This window comes from Giraffa tippelskirchi, chromosome 11, assembly GCF_054371585.1.
Source record: "Giraffa tippelskirchi isolate mGirTip1 chromosome 11, T2T-mGirTip1v1.2.pri, whole genome shotgun sequence".
In the NCBI taxonomy this organism is placed as follows: Eukaryota; Metazoa; Chordata; class Mammalia; order Artiodactyla; family Giraffidae; genus Giraffa; species Giraffa tippelskirchi.
This window is the reverse complement of record NC_137285.1, coordinates 106,924,574-106,941,610: the sequence shown is the minus strand read 5'-3', so window position 1 is coordinate 106,941,610 and position 17,037 is coordinate 106,924,574. Positions and strand designations below refer to the sequence as shown.

General features: G+C 47.8%; 1 protein-coding gene across 3 annotated transcripts in view; it reads right to left on the bottom strand.

The window, feature by feature from the left end:
- Positions 1 to 17,037, bottom strand: part of SORL1 (sortilin related receptor 1) — a 164,536-nt gene that overhangs the window by 52,463 nt on the left and 95,036 nt on the right. For all 3 annotated transcript variants that reach the window (XM_081541638.1, XM_081541637.1, XM_081541636.1), the window contains exons 19-24: positions 15,399 to 15,490; positions 13,492 to 13,738; positions 12,687 to 12,825; positions 6,707 to 6,880; positions 4,688 to 4,801; positions 314 to 436 (exon numbers count right to left, since the gene is read on the bottom strand). In XM_081541638.1, coding sequence (XP_081397764.1) covers positions 314 to 436; positions 4,688 to 4,801; positions 6,707 to 6,880; positions 12,687 to 12,825; positions 13,492 to 13,738; positions 15,399 to 15,490 — 889 coding nt within the window. The remainder of the gene's footprint in view (positions 1 to 313; positions 437 to 4,687; positions 4,802 to 6,706; positions 6,881 to 12,686; positions 12,826 to 13,491; positions 13,739 to 15,398; positions 15,491 to 17,037) is intronic.

Here is a 17,037-nt window from a genome sequence, read left to right as displayed (position 1 = left end):
TCACAAAGGTATAGCTCTGGGTCTACAAGAGGCTCATCTCACAGCCACCCAGAAATGTGGGCTAAGGCTGTAGAGCCATTAATAAACGCCTGAATTCATTTAGGAATCTTCCTTACTCTTACACTCATGTGCACAGCACCACTGCAGAATGAAGGAAGTTCTATCCTTTTATGAATGAACGACTCCTACCACATGTGTGGAGCTGGCCGTGCAACTGACGTCACAAATCCCACCATGGTGTTCAGAAACCCTCCCTTTCCAACCCTCCCCATGAGCAAGAGTGCGGCCCCTTCTGAGCATCATGCCCCCTTACCGCAGTGACTTTCATCGCTATTGTCGCCACAGTCATCCTCAAGGTCACACTTGTAGGAGAGGGGGATACAGGTCCCAGACTCATGGCAGCGGAACTGGGTGTCCAGATCACAGACGGTGGTTGCTAAGATGGGAGAGAGAGACAACAGGCTCATGAGGTCTAATCGGCTCCCCCCAGATATCCTACCGGAAAGTGAAGGAAGCAGGTTTTCACTGTAGTATGAATTTCAACAACGGAATTGAAACCTCAATGTACGGAAAAACTTAACTGCATGATAGCCTGAAATTTACAGCCAAGGGACATAAGGGCCTATCCTTCCATGGACAGCTTCCAGATGCCAACGGGGCTGGGGAAAGTGAGAAACCGTTGTCTAGCTGGGAGATGGTGTGATGTATTAGATATGCCCCTAAGAGCCAACCCCCAAGATGTGATGGTGTCTTTCTAAATAATTAGCAGATATACCATTATCCGGAAAACTACCATTAGGAAGCCCACTTTCACCCACAAAGCTGGCCCCTCACCATACAGATGACAGAGAGAGGGTGGAGAGAAAGTCCTACAGCAGGAGCTGGGGCCCTGCAGTCAGGCGGGATGGGTTTCAAATCTTGGCTCTATTTCTTCCTTCAGAAATTAACCTTAACCCCCCCGAGCCTGTTTCCTCCGCAGGAAAAGGAAGATAAGGTAATGTGAGCAGGCGCTGCTGATGACAAACACAATGACGAGAGATGGGGATTAATTCTACCACCCACAACTCACTCTATCCAACCCCTCTGGGCCTCCGTTCCTGCTGCTGTGAAATGGAGACAATACCTACCCTCCTGGCATTATTATGAAAGTCAGTAAGGAAACAACTGTGGGACCAGTGCCCATCATTAGGATGAAATACTATGGGCTCAAACAAATGCAACTTCTCTTCCCATCCATCCTCACGCCCTTCTGCTCAGAATGTGAACATAATTTCTCCCTCTTCTCAATAGAAATGATCTAGGTTTACGCATAAGCCATAGAACCCTGCAGAAAAGGCTTCAGGAGAGAAGGTTGCTCCCAGGAATAGAACAGAATCCTGCAAAGAAAGTGAGGTGGGGGGCGGTGCCAGGAAGTGAGAAGCGGGTGGCAACCCCACAATCAGACGTCCCTGGCAGCTCTTATTTGAGGCTCCGTTTCTTCTCCGTAATTGAGCTCGTGGTGGGAGGCAGGGGATGAATGCAAAAATGACAAGACTGCAGGGGATTTACGTCAAAACCCCCAGTGCCTGACAACCACCCAGGGCAGGAGCTTGCTGAAGAGGAAAGGGGATCTGCCAACAGAATCCCTCCCACACCTGCCTCTGTCTCCACGCCTCTCCTCTTCCCTGGCAGCTGATGGGGGCGGGGGGGCTCACTCAACTTCCAGACAGCGCTGCCCAGCCATGGCCTGATCCCTCCTGTAGCCCTGCCTGGACCAGCGTGCCCCTTGTCTCCTCCTCCCACCTCCTTCTTGATGACAGAGACCCTCAGGAAGGCTCAGATGAGCACTGCTCTCCTGGCTCCCAGGCTCCACATTTCATCCCCTGCATCCCTCACCTCCTCGCATCTGACTAGTTGGGACCCAAGCACATGGAATCATGAGAAAGCAGAGCAGAACTGATGCTTTCAAACTGTGGTGCTGGGAAGACTCTTGAGAGTCCCTGGGACAGCAAGGAGATCAAACCAGTCCATCCTAAAGGGAATCAACTCTGAATATTCATTGTAAGGACTGATGCTGAAGTGCCAATACTTTGGCCACCTGATGCCAACAGTCGATTCACTGGAAAAGACCCTGATGCTGGGAAAGACTGAAGGCTGGAGGATAAGGGGACGGAGAGGACAAGATGGTTGGATGGCATCATCGACTCAATGGACATGAGTTTGAGCAAACTCCAGGAGATAGTGAAGGACAGGAAAGCCTGGCGTGCTGCAGCCCATGGGGTTGCAAAGAGTCAGACACGATTGAGTGACTGAACAACAAAAATAAGAGCAGAAAGCAAGTCTCAGGGACTTGGGAGGGTCAATTACAGCTGACATTTGCACCAAACCAGAAGGGCAGAGCTGGCTGCAAAAATCAGCCCAAGGAGAAGTTTAAACTCTTCAGGGAAACTTGCGAGCTCAGGGGCTGGTGGGGAGGAGATGGAGGGAAACTTCCTAGCAAAACACAGAACCAAGATGAGAGCCCGCCTCGTCCATCTAGTAGAAACCAAAGCCCAGGAACCCAAAGAGCAACCCCTCGCCAATGGACATGAGGCCATTCAATTTATAGCTCTCTGCTTCCACTATGGCTCATCACGTCTGGTCAGTTTTCTTGCAACGTGTTAATTCTAAGACGTGTCTCCTTGCCTACCCTGTTCCGTAACAAACTCTTTTCCAGCATCTGTTCTAACGATGTTAATATTAACTAATGTTTTCAAGGAGCTTTGGCTATTTCCTCACAAATATCACACCTTCCTGAGACCCTGGTCAGTAGAGGAGGTTTGATCAATGCCCCTTTTGCAGAAAAGAATACACAGGGAGGCTACTGCTCTCTAAATTAATTAGATTTTTATCTAATACTCCTCTCCCTGGGGATGAAAGGTGGCCTCTGAAACCAAGGAAAAATGATTAAGGAAGGTTTGGTAATAACCTCCTACACGCTAGAAAAGGCAATTCATGGGATTGCAGGGCCCAGGTGAGCTGAACAAGTTGACTGCTTCTAAAGTGGCTTTCTGGAAGGAGCAGCATGGGAACTGGCCCAGGCTGTGCAGATAGCTGGCAAAATAACATCCACTACAGGCAAGATGGGTATGAGACAGGACTCAGCCACTAATCTGTGCTTACAACACAAAATGATAAGTGAGCTTATGGATTTCCAAAGGCAAATATTTAAAAGAGAAGACTTCAGATGAGTGTCTGGCTTCCCTGCTCTGGCCTTTCTCCCATCTCATTCATTCTGCCCATGTCTTATCTTTCCAAAGGCAAAGTCTAAGCCTGTCATTTCAAGGGTTGCAAACTGGTCTTTACATAAAATTCAAAGGTCTTGTGCACCCGTTCTCCCTCCTACTTGCCCCCACTGCTCCCACTTGAGTTCTTCATGACCCATGCCACTTTTCTGCCCACACCACACACACACCAACCTCAGGGCTTTCGTCCATGCATACGTCTTGCCTGGAACTTTCCTCTCTCCACCTCTGCTTGGTTCCCCTCTGCCCGCTTTTCCTAAGACCCTCCCAAGGTCTGACCTGGGTGCCATTCTTAAGGCTCGTTAAGGCTCGTGGCGCTGCCCCATTACAGGACCCATGGTTCACATGTGCTTGGTTGGTTACTTCTCTGACCACCCCCCTTCAGACTGTAAACTCTTGTGTCCACTTTAATCACCAGTTTCTCTCCAAACCCAGCACAGAGCCTGGAACACCAGGGTCCTCAATATACACCTGTTGAGTGAACAGGTCAACACGTTACTGACTGACACCTCCTTAGGAGATGATGTCAAAGCCACTAAAAATTAACTGAAGGAAAGACGGCCAAATTTGCAGTAAACAGAGTATCCACTATAAGTAGTTATTTGTTTGTCCTAAATGCTGCTAAACAGAATCACATACGTTAATAACTAGGCCTTAGAAATTACATATTCCAAAGACGACTCCTATATGCACACAAACCAATGTTCCCACATCGCAGGCCAAACCTGGCATCACTACTCAGTTTGAACAACCTCACCTGAGCATGGCAGGCAGCTGGCATCCCCTGATTGGAGGTAACAAGGGAAAACTTGTTCCTCATCCCTGAAAAGGCTGGATACTGAATTTAAATTCAAGGGCTATCACCTGCTCACCTGTCTCAGGTCACCAGCTCTATCTCCAGGAAAGGGCCACAGTCAGAGCCCAGACTGCCTGTCTCCCAAACCAGCTCAGTTTCAACCATGCGATGTTTACTTGTAAATCTGTTGTAATGAGTACCTAGCTTACTTACATGGGTTTGCTTTTAAATAATAATATATATCTAATGTGCTCACGTACGTGCTCAGTCCTTCACTTGGGATGATTCTTTTGTGACCCCAGGGACTGTAGCCTGCCAGGCTCCTCTGTCCACGGGATTTCCCAGGCAAGAATACTGGAGTGGGTTGCCATTTCCTCCTCCAGAGGATCTTCCCAACCCAGGCACTGAATCTGCATCTCCTGCATTGGCAGGTGGATTCTTCAACACTGAGCCACCTGGCAAGTGCACATATGTAATAGGGTATGGAAGTATGTTTTCTCTAGCCACTTAAATGGTCATCACTGATCACGGGGGCCCTAGACTCCAGGCCCCGCCCAGGAGGTGCTGACTGGCTGACTGTACCAGGAAATGCCTATCCTCCCAAAAACTCTGCCAAGCAGGGACTCACGGCAGTTTCTCTCGTCGCTCATGTCTCCGCAGTCATTGTCAAAATCACACCACCAGATGCTGTTGATACACTTCCCGTTGCTGCATCGATACTGGTTGCGGAGACAGGTGTTCTCTGGCCATGGAGGGAGGCAGAGGAGAAAACGAAACCAATATCATTCTTCTTGCTGGACCATAAGACTTTCTGTTCTGAGTTTCCATTCATCTTCTTCAAATAACATGCCTCAGATAGCAAAGGGGAAGGGGGATGTTTTGCACAGGTGCCCACAGGGAAACCAGCATGCAAGGAGATCTCCTTCTCCCCTCTTTTAATTAAAATTGAAGGAGGAGAGGCCTCTAGGGGCAGCAGAGGGGGTTACAATGATGAAAAAGGAGAGTGATGGTGTCAGGTGGATCTAGCGGGTAGAGATGTATAAACACTATAAAATATTAATTCCAGGGGCTTTCTTGGCCATTCAGTGGCTAACACTTTGCACTTCCAGTGGTTAATACTTTGCAGGGGATGGGGGTTCAATCTCCAGTCTATGATCCTACATGCCATAGCCAAAAGAAAAAAAAAAAATACTAACTCCACAAGGAATTCCTTAAGGGACTGTATAGCCATTGAAGAGAAGTGAAGTGAAAGTTGCTCAATCATGTCCGACTCTTTGCAACCCCATGGACATCCATGGAATTATCTAGGCCAGAATACTGGAGTGGGTAGCCTTTCTCTTAGGGGATCTTCCCAACCCAGGGATTGAACCCAGGTCTCCCACATTGCAGGCAAATTCTTTACCAGCTGAGCCACAAGGGAAGCCTGTATAGCCATTATCCAAACATACATATTCTGTATATCTATACCTATATAGTTTATACAAACTATGGTCATATATATTCATGTGTGTTCAATTTAACAACCAAGAGGATTATGGAGATTTGCTTTACATATTTTTGAGGATTTTTTCCTATCCCATGACTCCTTCAAAGTGAGCAGTTATAATTCCTCACACAGAAAAAAAAATGCACTGTTTAGTCAACTGGGTTAAGAACACATGATGACTGGCCTCCTATTTGGATTAAGTAAAGGCTTTCTGACAGGGATACAGAAAGGCCCTTTTCTCCTCCTCCTGGAATTCAGTGTTAACCCCATTTCTTTCCAAACAACTTTAAGATCGTGACCAGAGCCTGAAAGAGTGCCCCTGTGTCTTAAGACAAAAAGGCTCATCTTTTTTCCATCTGTATTTCTTAAGAGGGCCCAGAAGGCCACTTTGCAGTTTTCACTTCCCTGGACTCAAAGGCTGCTGTGAGAGGGGAAGTTATGATTACAAAGCAAATATAAGCTTGAGAATAAGGATAGGTAGGAATCCAGGCCACGTCCATCAACTGGACACTTTGTGGCAAGGCCCCTCCAGAGGCTCATCTCCCTGAAAGAAATGTGAGGCTGGGGACTGGGTAAGTGGTAAAAGGAAAAACTAGACAGGAAACAAAGACGTAACAGGTTTTCAGGGTGACATGTTAGAATTTGTGTGTTCAGATTCCAAGGGGGAGTGGGGTGAGGCTGCTGCAGACATCTAGCTATGGCTTAAAAGGAAAGACTCAAAGTGCTTTGCAAAATTGGTCAGAAAGTTCTGATGTTTCTAGGCTGGGCGGGGAGGGGGAACTGCTGGATGAGACAAGGTGAGCTTTGCAGGAGTCCTTTGCTGAAGTCAGGGTGGTCCAACTGTACCCTGCCCCCTTACAGAAGCAGGAGGAGCTGGGGATGACTGGTGCGGGGTGGATGAGGAGAGGAAAAGAAAGGTGCACTCACAGGAAGGTCCACATCCCCCAACATTTAACCCAAAAGCAGCTCATCTTTAAAAGAACAGCGTGGGCTTGTTCTGGATAAGGACTGAGGGACCACAGGCCTTGGAAGGTGAACAAGGATGCCCGTGTCTAGAGGGTTTTATTGTCTACCTTGGGCATTTTCAATAACCCCAAACACGAGTGCATCAAAGACACATCAAAGGGGGAGGATGGGCAGAAAAGGAAGAAGGGGACGCACCTTCTTTGACACATGTGTGGTTCTTCAGATCGTAGCCACGAGGGCACTCGCACATCAGGTCCCCAGACGGGAGGACACTGCTGGACACACCGTCTGGACACCTGCAGCTCCTGCTGCCCTCGGCCTTGGGCAGGCACAGCAGGCTGCAAGGCCGGGACGCACAGGCGTTGCTTCCTGGGGAGGAGACAGGTGGCAGCAGCCAGGTTAGCACACACCAGGGGGCGCCAAATGCAGGCCTGAGACCCAGGGACTTCTCTTTTTACAGAGTCACAGACCCCACGATAAGCAGCTCAGGAAGAGAAAGGTGAAGTGTCGAGCGTGAGTGGGGCCCCAGCTGGATCGGATGGCTCTGGAACCAAGCCCACTGGGAATTTGGGTGGAGGATGCTTGAGACACCACAAGGTAGGCGGGGAGTTGCAGCGGCGAGGAGGGTCATTGCCAGGGGTGTCACAGGGGATGCAAGGCGAAAACCTGTGCAAGTCAGAGCCGGGCAGGTAAGATCAGTCTGCAGCATCAGGAGGATGAAGCTGACTCAGGAAGAGAAGAAAGGATGACACCAGTACCCGGGGTGCAGGGGCTGTGGGGCTCGGCCAGGCCCGGCCCCAGTCCCCATCAGCACACCTATGCCTCCTATCTTGGGTTCCTTCCCATCTCCCTTCATTCTTTCCATAGCACTTTTAGCTTGAGTGGTTTTCTGTGCCTTGTGACCCAAAAGCCCTTAACTAGAACATACACCCAAGTACCCGCAGGCCCCAGACAAAAATCCACGTCTGCCTCCTTAATTTCTTTCTGCTGTCAGAGCACAGCCGCTGAGCTCAATGAGGAACTGACCAGATACCCATTAGGCAATAAATCCACGGGCAATGGGCCCACATAAGGACCGGCTAATGCTGATCTAGTCCACTATTTCCAATCTTTTCTGTGGCTCAGCTTCCCAAAGAGAATGCCAGCTAGAGTCCATACGATCCTTCACTGCACTCTGGAGAGAGGACGTTTGTGGATGCACAGTGACAGAGGTGTTTTCTATCCCCCACGTCACACTGGGAAGGAGACAGAGGAACCGTAACAGAGGAAACCATTTCTTAACAGCTGAAAATGTGATACAATGATCAATGTGAAAGTCATGTAAACTAAGAAATGTGTTTTTCTTTTTGCCTGTGACCACTCACAATCAAAACTAAATAGAGGCTTCCCTGGTGACTCAGTAGTTAAGAATCCACCAGGGCTCGATCCCTGATCCAGGAAGATCCCACATGCTGCAGAGCAACTAAGCCCATAGGCCACAACTACTACTGTAGCCCACATGCCTAGAGCCCGCATTCCTCAACAAGAGAAGCCACCTCAATGAGAAGCCCACTCACCACAACTAGAGAACAGCTCCCGCTCGCCGCAACTAGAGAAAAGCCTAGGGAACAACAAAGACCCATGCGTGCTAAGTAGCTTCAGTCATGTCTGACTCTTTGTGACCCCAGGGACTGCAGCCTGCCAGGCTCCTGTGTCCATGGGATTCTCCAGAGAAGAACACTGGAGTGGATTGCCATTTCTTCCTCCAGGGGATCTTCCCAACTCAGGGATTGAACCCGTGTCTCTTATGTCTCTTGCACTGGCAGCCGTGTGTCTTTCCCACTAGCGCCACCTGGGAAGGCCAACAAAGACCCAGCGTAGCCAAAAATAAATAAATAAATCATTTTTTTTTCAATTGGGGAAAATAAACGTAAACGCTTGGGTAAAACTCAGCTGATAAAGATTCTTCAGTTGTGCCCTCTCAGGGACAGACGACCCCACCAGAATCAAATCTAAGTAATCTGTTTCCAGCCAGCCAAAGTTTAACCTATGCCATCCTGGCCTACAGGTTGGGAAACAGGGTTCATTCATGACAATCGGTAATGAGATGAGTGACGACATACTTGTAAGCTGCGAATGTGTTGGCATCTCCTCAGTGTTTAACTGGTGTAAACTACATGTGAAAAATAAAATTCCTCATGATACAGCAACAGTGTTGCTTTGATGCTAAGGATCCAAGAGCACAAGGCATTACCAAGTGGATAAAATACACACAACCAGGGGGAGATCTGTGTGATGAAACATTCAAAGGGGTCTGCAACTGACTCCATCAACCGACAGGCTGGATCATCACAGTGAATAACCTGCTGATGGGAGCAGAAATGCCAGGAACCAGCTCCCTCTCATCTGTTCCGTGGGCAGATGCCTGTCCCTTTATCTGAAATGCACCTGCCTTGGGCTGCAGGAGGGAATGCTGAGCTGCCAGTAACAAAAACAACCCCATCTGGGGCTCTGGAACATGTTCTTTGTATTCAAAGGACATCATGTCATTCGACATTCCAAGAAATTGAACAATAATAGAATATTTAACAAATACTCATCGACAGGAGTATTTTCACATGGACTCTGTCTGTGAAATAGCATGAGTGACATTTTCACATGCAGGGTAAGTGTTTCCACCCAAAGAAGAAAACTGAAAGTACAACACCCAAAGGGAGCGCCAGTATTTCTGGAGACTGGCCCCCACAGGCATGAATGAAACTGTAATCTGAGGGGCACGGCCAGGGACAAACCCCAAACCTGCGACCAAGTCACTGATCCTAAAGGAGCAGGCAGGGCAGGCACGTGTGGGCAGGTCCAAAGCCACGGCACAGGGACTTCCCTGGTGGGCCAGTGGCGAAGACTCTGCATTCCTAATGCACGGGGCCCGCGTTCGACGCCTGGTCAGAGAACTAGATCCCACATGCTGCAACTAAAGACCCCGAGAGCTGCAACTAAGACCTGGGACAGCCAAATGAATGAACGAAGAAATAAACAAATATATATATATATATATTTTAAATAAACACACAAAGCCACAGTACAGAAAGTGGGAGCACTGGTCACAGAGAACCTGGGAGAACATGAAGGAAGATGTGGCAGAATTCTAGCAGAACACAGCCAGAGACCCCTTCCCTAGGACACCATGGTCTTGTATGGGCCAGGTGGGTCGTGTGAAGACTGGACAGCTGACAGCCTCCGTCTCCAAAGACATCCCTTTTGAAGACCAAACGTTTAGCCCCGTGAGGCCTTCACTGGGCATATCCAGGACATTTACAGGTTTCCTCTTTGGAAAATTCCTCCAGAACCCTCTGAGGAGGCAACAATGCTATTATCTGGTTTAACCATGCACACACTCGACAATATCAAAATCAGATCCACCCCGTATGGTAAATAGTTACCCTCAGGATAGATATTGAAAACTATGTGTTTACTGCAGGCTCTGAAGGAACATTCCAAGAACTCCAAAATAGTTTAACCCATTGCAGCATCAAGTGAATACACTAGTAGCCCTGCTGAGAGAGTTGTTTAAAGAAAAGAACACTCTCTACAAAGAGTAAATTCCAGGAACACTGTGTAAGAGACAACTAGATATGAAGACCAAAAAAAAAAAATACACCTGTTTATAACTAAATATTCTAAATTGACAAACACTGCAAGTGAACAAAATTCTCATCATCCTAAACAAGAATCCACTAAAACCTATGACTTCTAAATCACTGTCGTACACCAAGGCACTGCTAATCCAACAACAGGTGAGAGGTGGAACAGAGCCTGGTGGTTTCTTGGAAGTTCAAGCTCTGAAGTCAACTAGGCCACGGTTCAAATTCTCACCACTAACTAAATGTGTGATGGAGAGGATTACTGAACCTGATTTCCAGGTTCTCATCTGTAAAATGGGACTATGAATAACACATATGGACTTGGGGGAGACTGTTAAATCATGACAACTCTGATGTGACCCCCATGGACTGAAGCCTGCCAGGCTCCTCTGTCCAAAGGATTTCCCAGGCAAGAATAGTGGAGTGAGTTGCCATTTCCTTCTCCAACCTGAGGTTATACAAGCCCACTAAGGAAATCAATGTGGTACTTATGACACAGCAAAATCCCTTAGAGTAAACGTCCTTTATCACTGTTGTTATTACCTTACACATGGCTTGTACAAAGTCCTGGCTGTGTCAGGAGCAGACAACAGAGGTAATAAAGCTTGCTTGGCACTGGGGATTGCCAATACCGTCATAAATTTGCAACACTCTCAATGCCCAACAGAGCAGGCAGGATGGAGCAAACAAGTTCAAGGCCAAGAGGCACCCACTGCAGACAGGCAGCACTGGCAGCCAGAGGCCACTGCAAACGCTTTAACTCACACAGGCCTGAGAGATGACAAATGTGCTTCCCTGGCCTTGCATCTGTGGGCAGGGGGTCCCCTGGAAGCAGGAGACAGGCCAGTATTTCCCCTTTATGTCTTATTTACATTAGCCAGAGTAGCCTCCAGGTCACAGGGGTGACAGCATGGCAGCTGGGATGAAGTGACCAGCCAAGACTGGGGGTGGGAAACCAGGGTTCTCCGGTTCATCTGAAGACAGGGTTGCAGGAGCTGAGGCCGTGTGCTCAGCCAACAGGTGCTTACAAGCACATGTCAAAACACAGACCTGCTCTTCCAGATGGGGAGGTAACCTGGAGAAATGTTGATTGATCCCTCAGCTTGCTGGCGGGGGAGGATCAGTAGGAGTGCGTGTCCTCCGTCAAAAGCCCTGAGATTTCAACCACTAGAGCTGGAAAGCAGGATTCCTCTCTCCCTATCTCATTTATTTTTTTTGTATTTTTTTGTTCTTTGTCTCTTTCTTCCTATTTCAAAACAGGCACCTCCTCTAGGAAAGAATGTGACTTCTTCGTTTTATGGCAGAACTGGAACAAAAAACCCAGCTCCTAAATAAGAGGGGGGCCTTTGGGAAAGCTAATTCATATGTGAGATTCCATTCCCTAATCGAGAAACCACGACCATAATACCAGCCCTGTCCACCTCACAGGTCAGCTGCGAAGGCACAACAATAATACAGACTTCCATCTCTAGGACTCTTTATAGTTTTCTAAGTGTGTTCTCATGCTCCCCTCTCCAGTCCCAAAAGCACAGCAGTGATACCTATAATCGTATTATTTCCCCTGAGAGTCAATTTTCTCTTAGCACAGGGCCAGCCAAAAACCACAAGACAACATCAACGTTCTAGTTCAAAACAGGAAACCTAGCAGTCTGCCAATAAAGGGCCGTCAGCAGACCCAGGATGCTACTGAGTCCTGCTGAGATAAAGAAGGTTCTTCTTAAAGGGACTGTGTTTCTGGGAGGACGTGCCCTGATCCCTCTCCTCCATAATTAATAGTATGACTGGGAGACCAACAAAGGGAACAGGCAATGAAGAAGGAAGAAGGCATCCTACTGAACGGTCTCAGAGCCCAGGACAGCCAGGCAGAGCCTGACAGCAGGTCTTGAAGCCTCACCCCATCATCTTTCTGACACTCATTCTCTATGGCCCCTGGCAAGGCTTCCCCTGCCCCATCCCTTCTTCTTTCAGCATTTATGAAGTGAACAGCAAATGACTGCTGGGCACTGGTAAGATTACTGAGCAAAAAAAAAGACAGAACCTCCTTCTTCATGGGGTTTAGAGTTTCATGGTGAGGACAAGAAATAAGTCATCCTATAACTAGACTCTGCCATGCAAGAGAAGCAGGTTTCAATGAGCAATCCATCATCTGAGCGACCAGAGAAGACCGGACTCCTAGCAGGAACCAGCAATTGGCTGTGCACCCAGCACAGCATGGCTCCCTGTCTGGGTGCCGAACAGGGATGCAGTGCACGCTGGGCCTCTCCGGCTGCAAGAGAAGCCACATCGCCCAGCAGTCAGGGGCCAGAGGCAGGAAGAGAGTGTAATTACCCACCAAACACCAGTGTTCCGGGCAGGCAAAGACACGCTGTCTTCCAGCTGTTTGTGTATCATTAGAAAAGAAATTAAGATGTCATTAGGAAGAAATTAAATAATGTGCATGTTGTCGTGACAACAAAGACACAGGCTGCCAGATCCTGCTTCAGCAGGGATTGCCCACACCCAGCCCCTTTCGAGAGATCAACATGACAGAGATGAAGGAGGGCATGCTGCCTTACCAGTTGTCTTGCCCCGGTAGAAGATCTTCAAGTCCATGGGCCCCGTGAGCCGGCTCGCCAGAATGGCCATCTCAGACCCGCTGTATTTGGAAGCTCGGAAGATGCTGAGCTGTGACCAGTCATCCCAGTATATCTCATTCTAAAAAGAAAGCCTTCGCTCATTAGGCAGCTCTTCTGTCTTTCACTCAGAACCCGCATTAAGAACAAGAACTCCATTGTGGAGTGGACACCTAACATTCACTGGATGAATAATCAGCGTGAGCAAGATGCCAGTTAAAGGCAGGAATCAGTGCTTTCATCCAAACCTCACCAAATATCCACACTGAAGGAACGGCCCCAAAGAAACTATCCGATGAGCGTTCAAGTTTGACCACAAGCTCAACCCTTGAGTTCAAAATCTAAAGAACTACTTTATGTTGCAGGGCTGAAGCACAGTGACAAGCCCCCAGGAGGCAGGGTGGGGCTCATCTCAAGACATCAGGGAATGAAGAGAGCAAACCTCACAACAGACAGAAACTCAGAGCCCAACAGAGGCTGAATGGCAAGCCAGGAATTTTCATCAGATACAACCTTGAACTTCAACCTTTTGAAATGAGAATGATAAACACCCTGGATCCCTGGCAGCTGGGTCTGGAATCCCTCCCTCGGGGCCGAAAGAAACTGCCTCCATTTCAGAAACAAGCTGATTTTCTACAAGGTAGATAAGCATCTCAGTAAAAACCCAGAGCCAGCAGGCTCTTTGCCTCAGTCTGTTCCTCCCCTACATAGACAGGTTGCCGAATGCTGGGAACAGGTAAGGTCCCACCTTAAAGACAGCAATAGCGTAGGGGTGCGGGAGGTTGTCCAGGATGACGGAGCGCTGCTGGCCGCTGAAAGTGATCCGCTCAATGCAGTCCAGGTAGGCATCCGTCCAGTAGATCCACTGCTCGTCCACGGCGATGCCATTGGGCCACTTCACATCCTCTGATACAAGGCGGTAGGCAGCCGAACCATCCATGTTGCTCCGGTAAATGCCAGGCCTCAGGTCCCCCCAGTCAGTCCAGAACATCACCCTGGGAGAAACCAGGGAAAAACACACATCCCATCAGAATGAGGAGTGTGCGTGCTCAGTCACTTCAGTCATGTCCGACTCTTTGAGACCCCATGGACCACAGCCTACCAGGCTCCTTTGTCCATGGGATTCTCCAGGCAAGAATACTGGAGTGGGTTGCCACGCCCTCCTCCAGGGGATCTTCCCGACCCAGGGATGGAACCTGCATCTCCTACACTGCAGGCAGACTGTTTACCGCTGAGCCAATGGGGAAAGAATGGGGAGATGGACGCTCAAATATTTCTCCCAAGTGGCAAGCATTCGGCCAGTTAGTTCAGCCTTGTTATCGTAATCTCTAATTATACTACTTAAAGCCAGTTAACTACCTGACCCAGAAATTCTTTTACTGGAATTTATCTATGGATAGAATCAATTTATGCAAAGAGAGTGTACAAACATGTTCATCATCAGCATTGTTTACATTTGTTGTTGTTTAGCCATTAAATTGTGTCAGACTCTGCAACCCCACGGACAGTAGCCCACCAGGCTTCTCTGTCCATGGGACTTCCCAGGCAAGAATACTGGAGTAGGTTGCCATTTCATTCTCCAGGGAATCTTCCTGACCCAGGGATCAAACCCAGGTCTCCTGAATTGCAGGCAGATTCTTTACCATTGAGTCACCTGGGAAGCCCATTGTTAACACTAGCAAAAAATATACATATACAAGTAGGTGTGCATACGTATACATATATATATATTTAAGTGTGTGTGTGTGTATATATATGTATACACAAAAATATCAATCTGTAAAGTCTTACATTATGGTACATACAAAAGAACAGTAAAACATCTAAAGATCCACATGCATTCAGATTAAAAAATCTTCCAACCATATTAATATTTTTAAAATATGCAGAATAGTAAATATCCTATGATCCTCTTTGATTCATATGTGTGCATATGTGTCTCTCTGTGTTAAAGGGTGTACACATGTACATGGGTAAAAATAAACTCTGAATGAGACACAAGAAAATATTAACCATGATTACCCCTAGAAAATGTGAAAGTGAAAAGAAGAAACAAATATTTTTCATTTCATAAATTTCTACTTTCTTTTAATATTTTTAACCATGCATATGTTACTTTCAGAATTTCCTTTTAAAAACTGATTTCTCAATCATAAATGCTAGAAAACCTAATCCAGAATTTCCCTTCTTAGGTATGTTTCCTTAAGTTAGCAATAAATTAATAAGAAGCACCTCTGCATTTCCCACTTTCCAGTCTGTATACAAACTGCTGGTAAAAAAACACAAGCTGGGGGCAGGAAAAAGAAGGAATGGTTTAAATATTTGTATCACACGTAAAACTCAAGATAAAGGCTCCTTACAATATTCAAGCAGGGCTGACTATGTCCAGAGAGACTTTAAATATTACTTTCTGTTAGGGAAACACCCCACATCTGCGAGACATCTGGGTGCCTAAAAAGACTGTGATGCTTGCTAACAGAAATGGGATGGAGTTTGCTGCCCAAGATGACTAAGCTACTGTTCCAAGACTTGCAGGGCCTAGATTATTTCAACCACATGATCAGAAACAAGTTTTTGTCCAGCAGTTTGCATTTCCAAGAGACTCTATCTGTGGCAGCCCAGACCTACATGGATCTTCTATGGGACCACACTTACCCATCTTGGGGCACGAGGACCAGAGCCCTGGGTCGATCGAGCACAGAGGAGTTGACGATGGTGAGGCGGAAGTCGCCGTCGGGATGCCCCACCTGACAAATAAAGAAGGGGGAAAGGCTAAGAGGGGTCTGAGCTCCTTATGAGACCCACGCTGCAAAGTTTCCTACTTGGTTCCCACCTCTGGTCCTCTATGGTGGCTGGATTCCCCTACAGACCGATTTGGGAAACTTGCCCCGCTCTCCAGCCAGATTGAGTTGTTCCCTCCTCTGGCTCAGGAGGCAATTCTCACAGGGTCTGACAGAGGAGCCAGCATCACCTGCACCCCCAGTTCTGGGGGCGTGATGACCTGCACAAAGTAAGTGCTCGCTGCGTGTTTACTTACTCCACTCACTCCAAAGCCACCAATGTCGCTGCTTTATCCATAAACCAAATTCTCAATGTCACTACCTCACCAATTCAGAGTCCCCAGATTCTTTTCTCTCTACATTCTCTCTCATCATCATCATCAGCCTCTACAACCTCAGGGAGACTGGTCTTCTCAGGGATCCCCAAGCCTGATATACCCACTCCTGTCTGCTCTTGTCATGTATCCCCCCAAGATCTGTCCTCTGCTTTCTAATCAAATCCTATCCTTCCTTCAAAATACCCCGCCAGGCCTACCTCCTCTGCTAACCTTTCTGATCCACCTTGATCAATGGGCATCCATAGTTCTCATCACTGACTTTCTCCACTTCACACACAGTATTTGAGTTTACACTGTGAGCCTATAGACACTCAAGCTTTACCTGCATCCTTCTAGCAAAGAGCTGAGCACATTCAATTAAAAAAAGAGAGAGGGAGAGTAATGACAAGACCACCGATGCGCAGCTCAGAATGTGCCCAGTGCTGTGCACCCACCCACCGTTTCTCTCAACCGTCCCATGAGGGGAACACTCCAATGATCCCTGCTCGGTCAGAGCTCAGCTGTCACCTCCAAGACACCTCCTCTCCCCGTCACACAATCACATACCCTGTGTGATGTTCGTTGCAGCACATGGCACCAACAGGACAGATAAGACTTACTTCTTTGTTATTTTGCTTCCTCCACTAAAACCTAATCTGTCTCAGCACAGGGACCTGCATGTCTTGCCTCCTGCTGTATCATGACCTAAAACCAGACCTGGCACACAGTGTGCCGGGACACAGCACCTGCCAAATGACTTACCGAATAATGGAATCTTCATCTTACGGATGAAGAAATTGAAGCTTAGAGGGGATGATACTCGCCTGAGTCATTTAGCTACCAGAATAAGGACTAGGGGACTTCTCTGGGGGTCCAGTGGCTAAGATCCCAAACTCCCAATGCAGGGGCCGGGGTTCGACCCCTGGTCAGGGAACGAGATCCCACATGTTGCAACTAAGAGTTCACATGCCTCAACTAAAGATCCCACAGGCCGCAACAAAAGAAGATCCTGAGTGCTGCAACTAAGACCTGGTTCAGCCAAATAAATAAAAATAAATACTTTTTTAAAATTAAAAAAAGGGGGGGGGATAAAGACTGAACCCAGGCCTGTCTCTCGAGTTTGTGGCTTTTGCTGTGTGATTTATCCTGTCTTTCTGCGTCTCCCTGTTTCTACCGTGCCTTCCACATAACCCACAA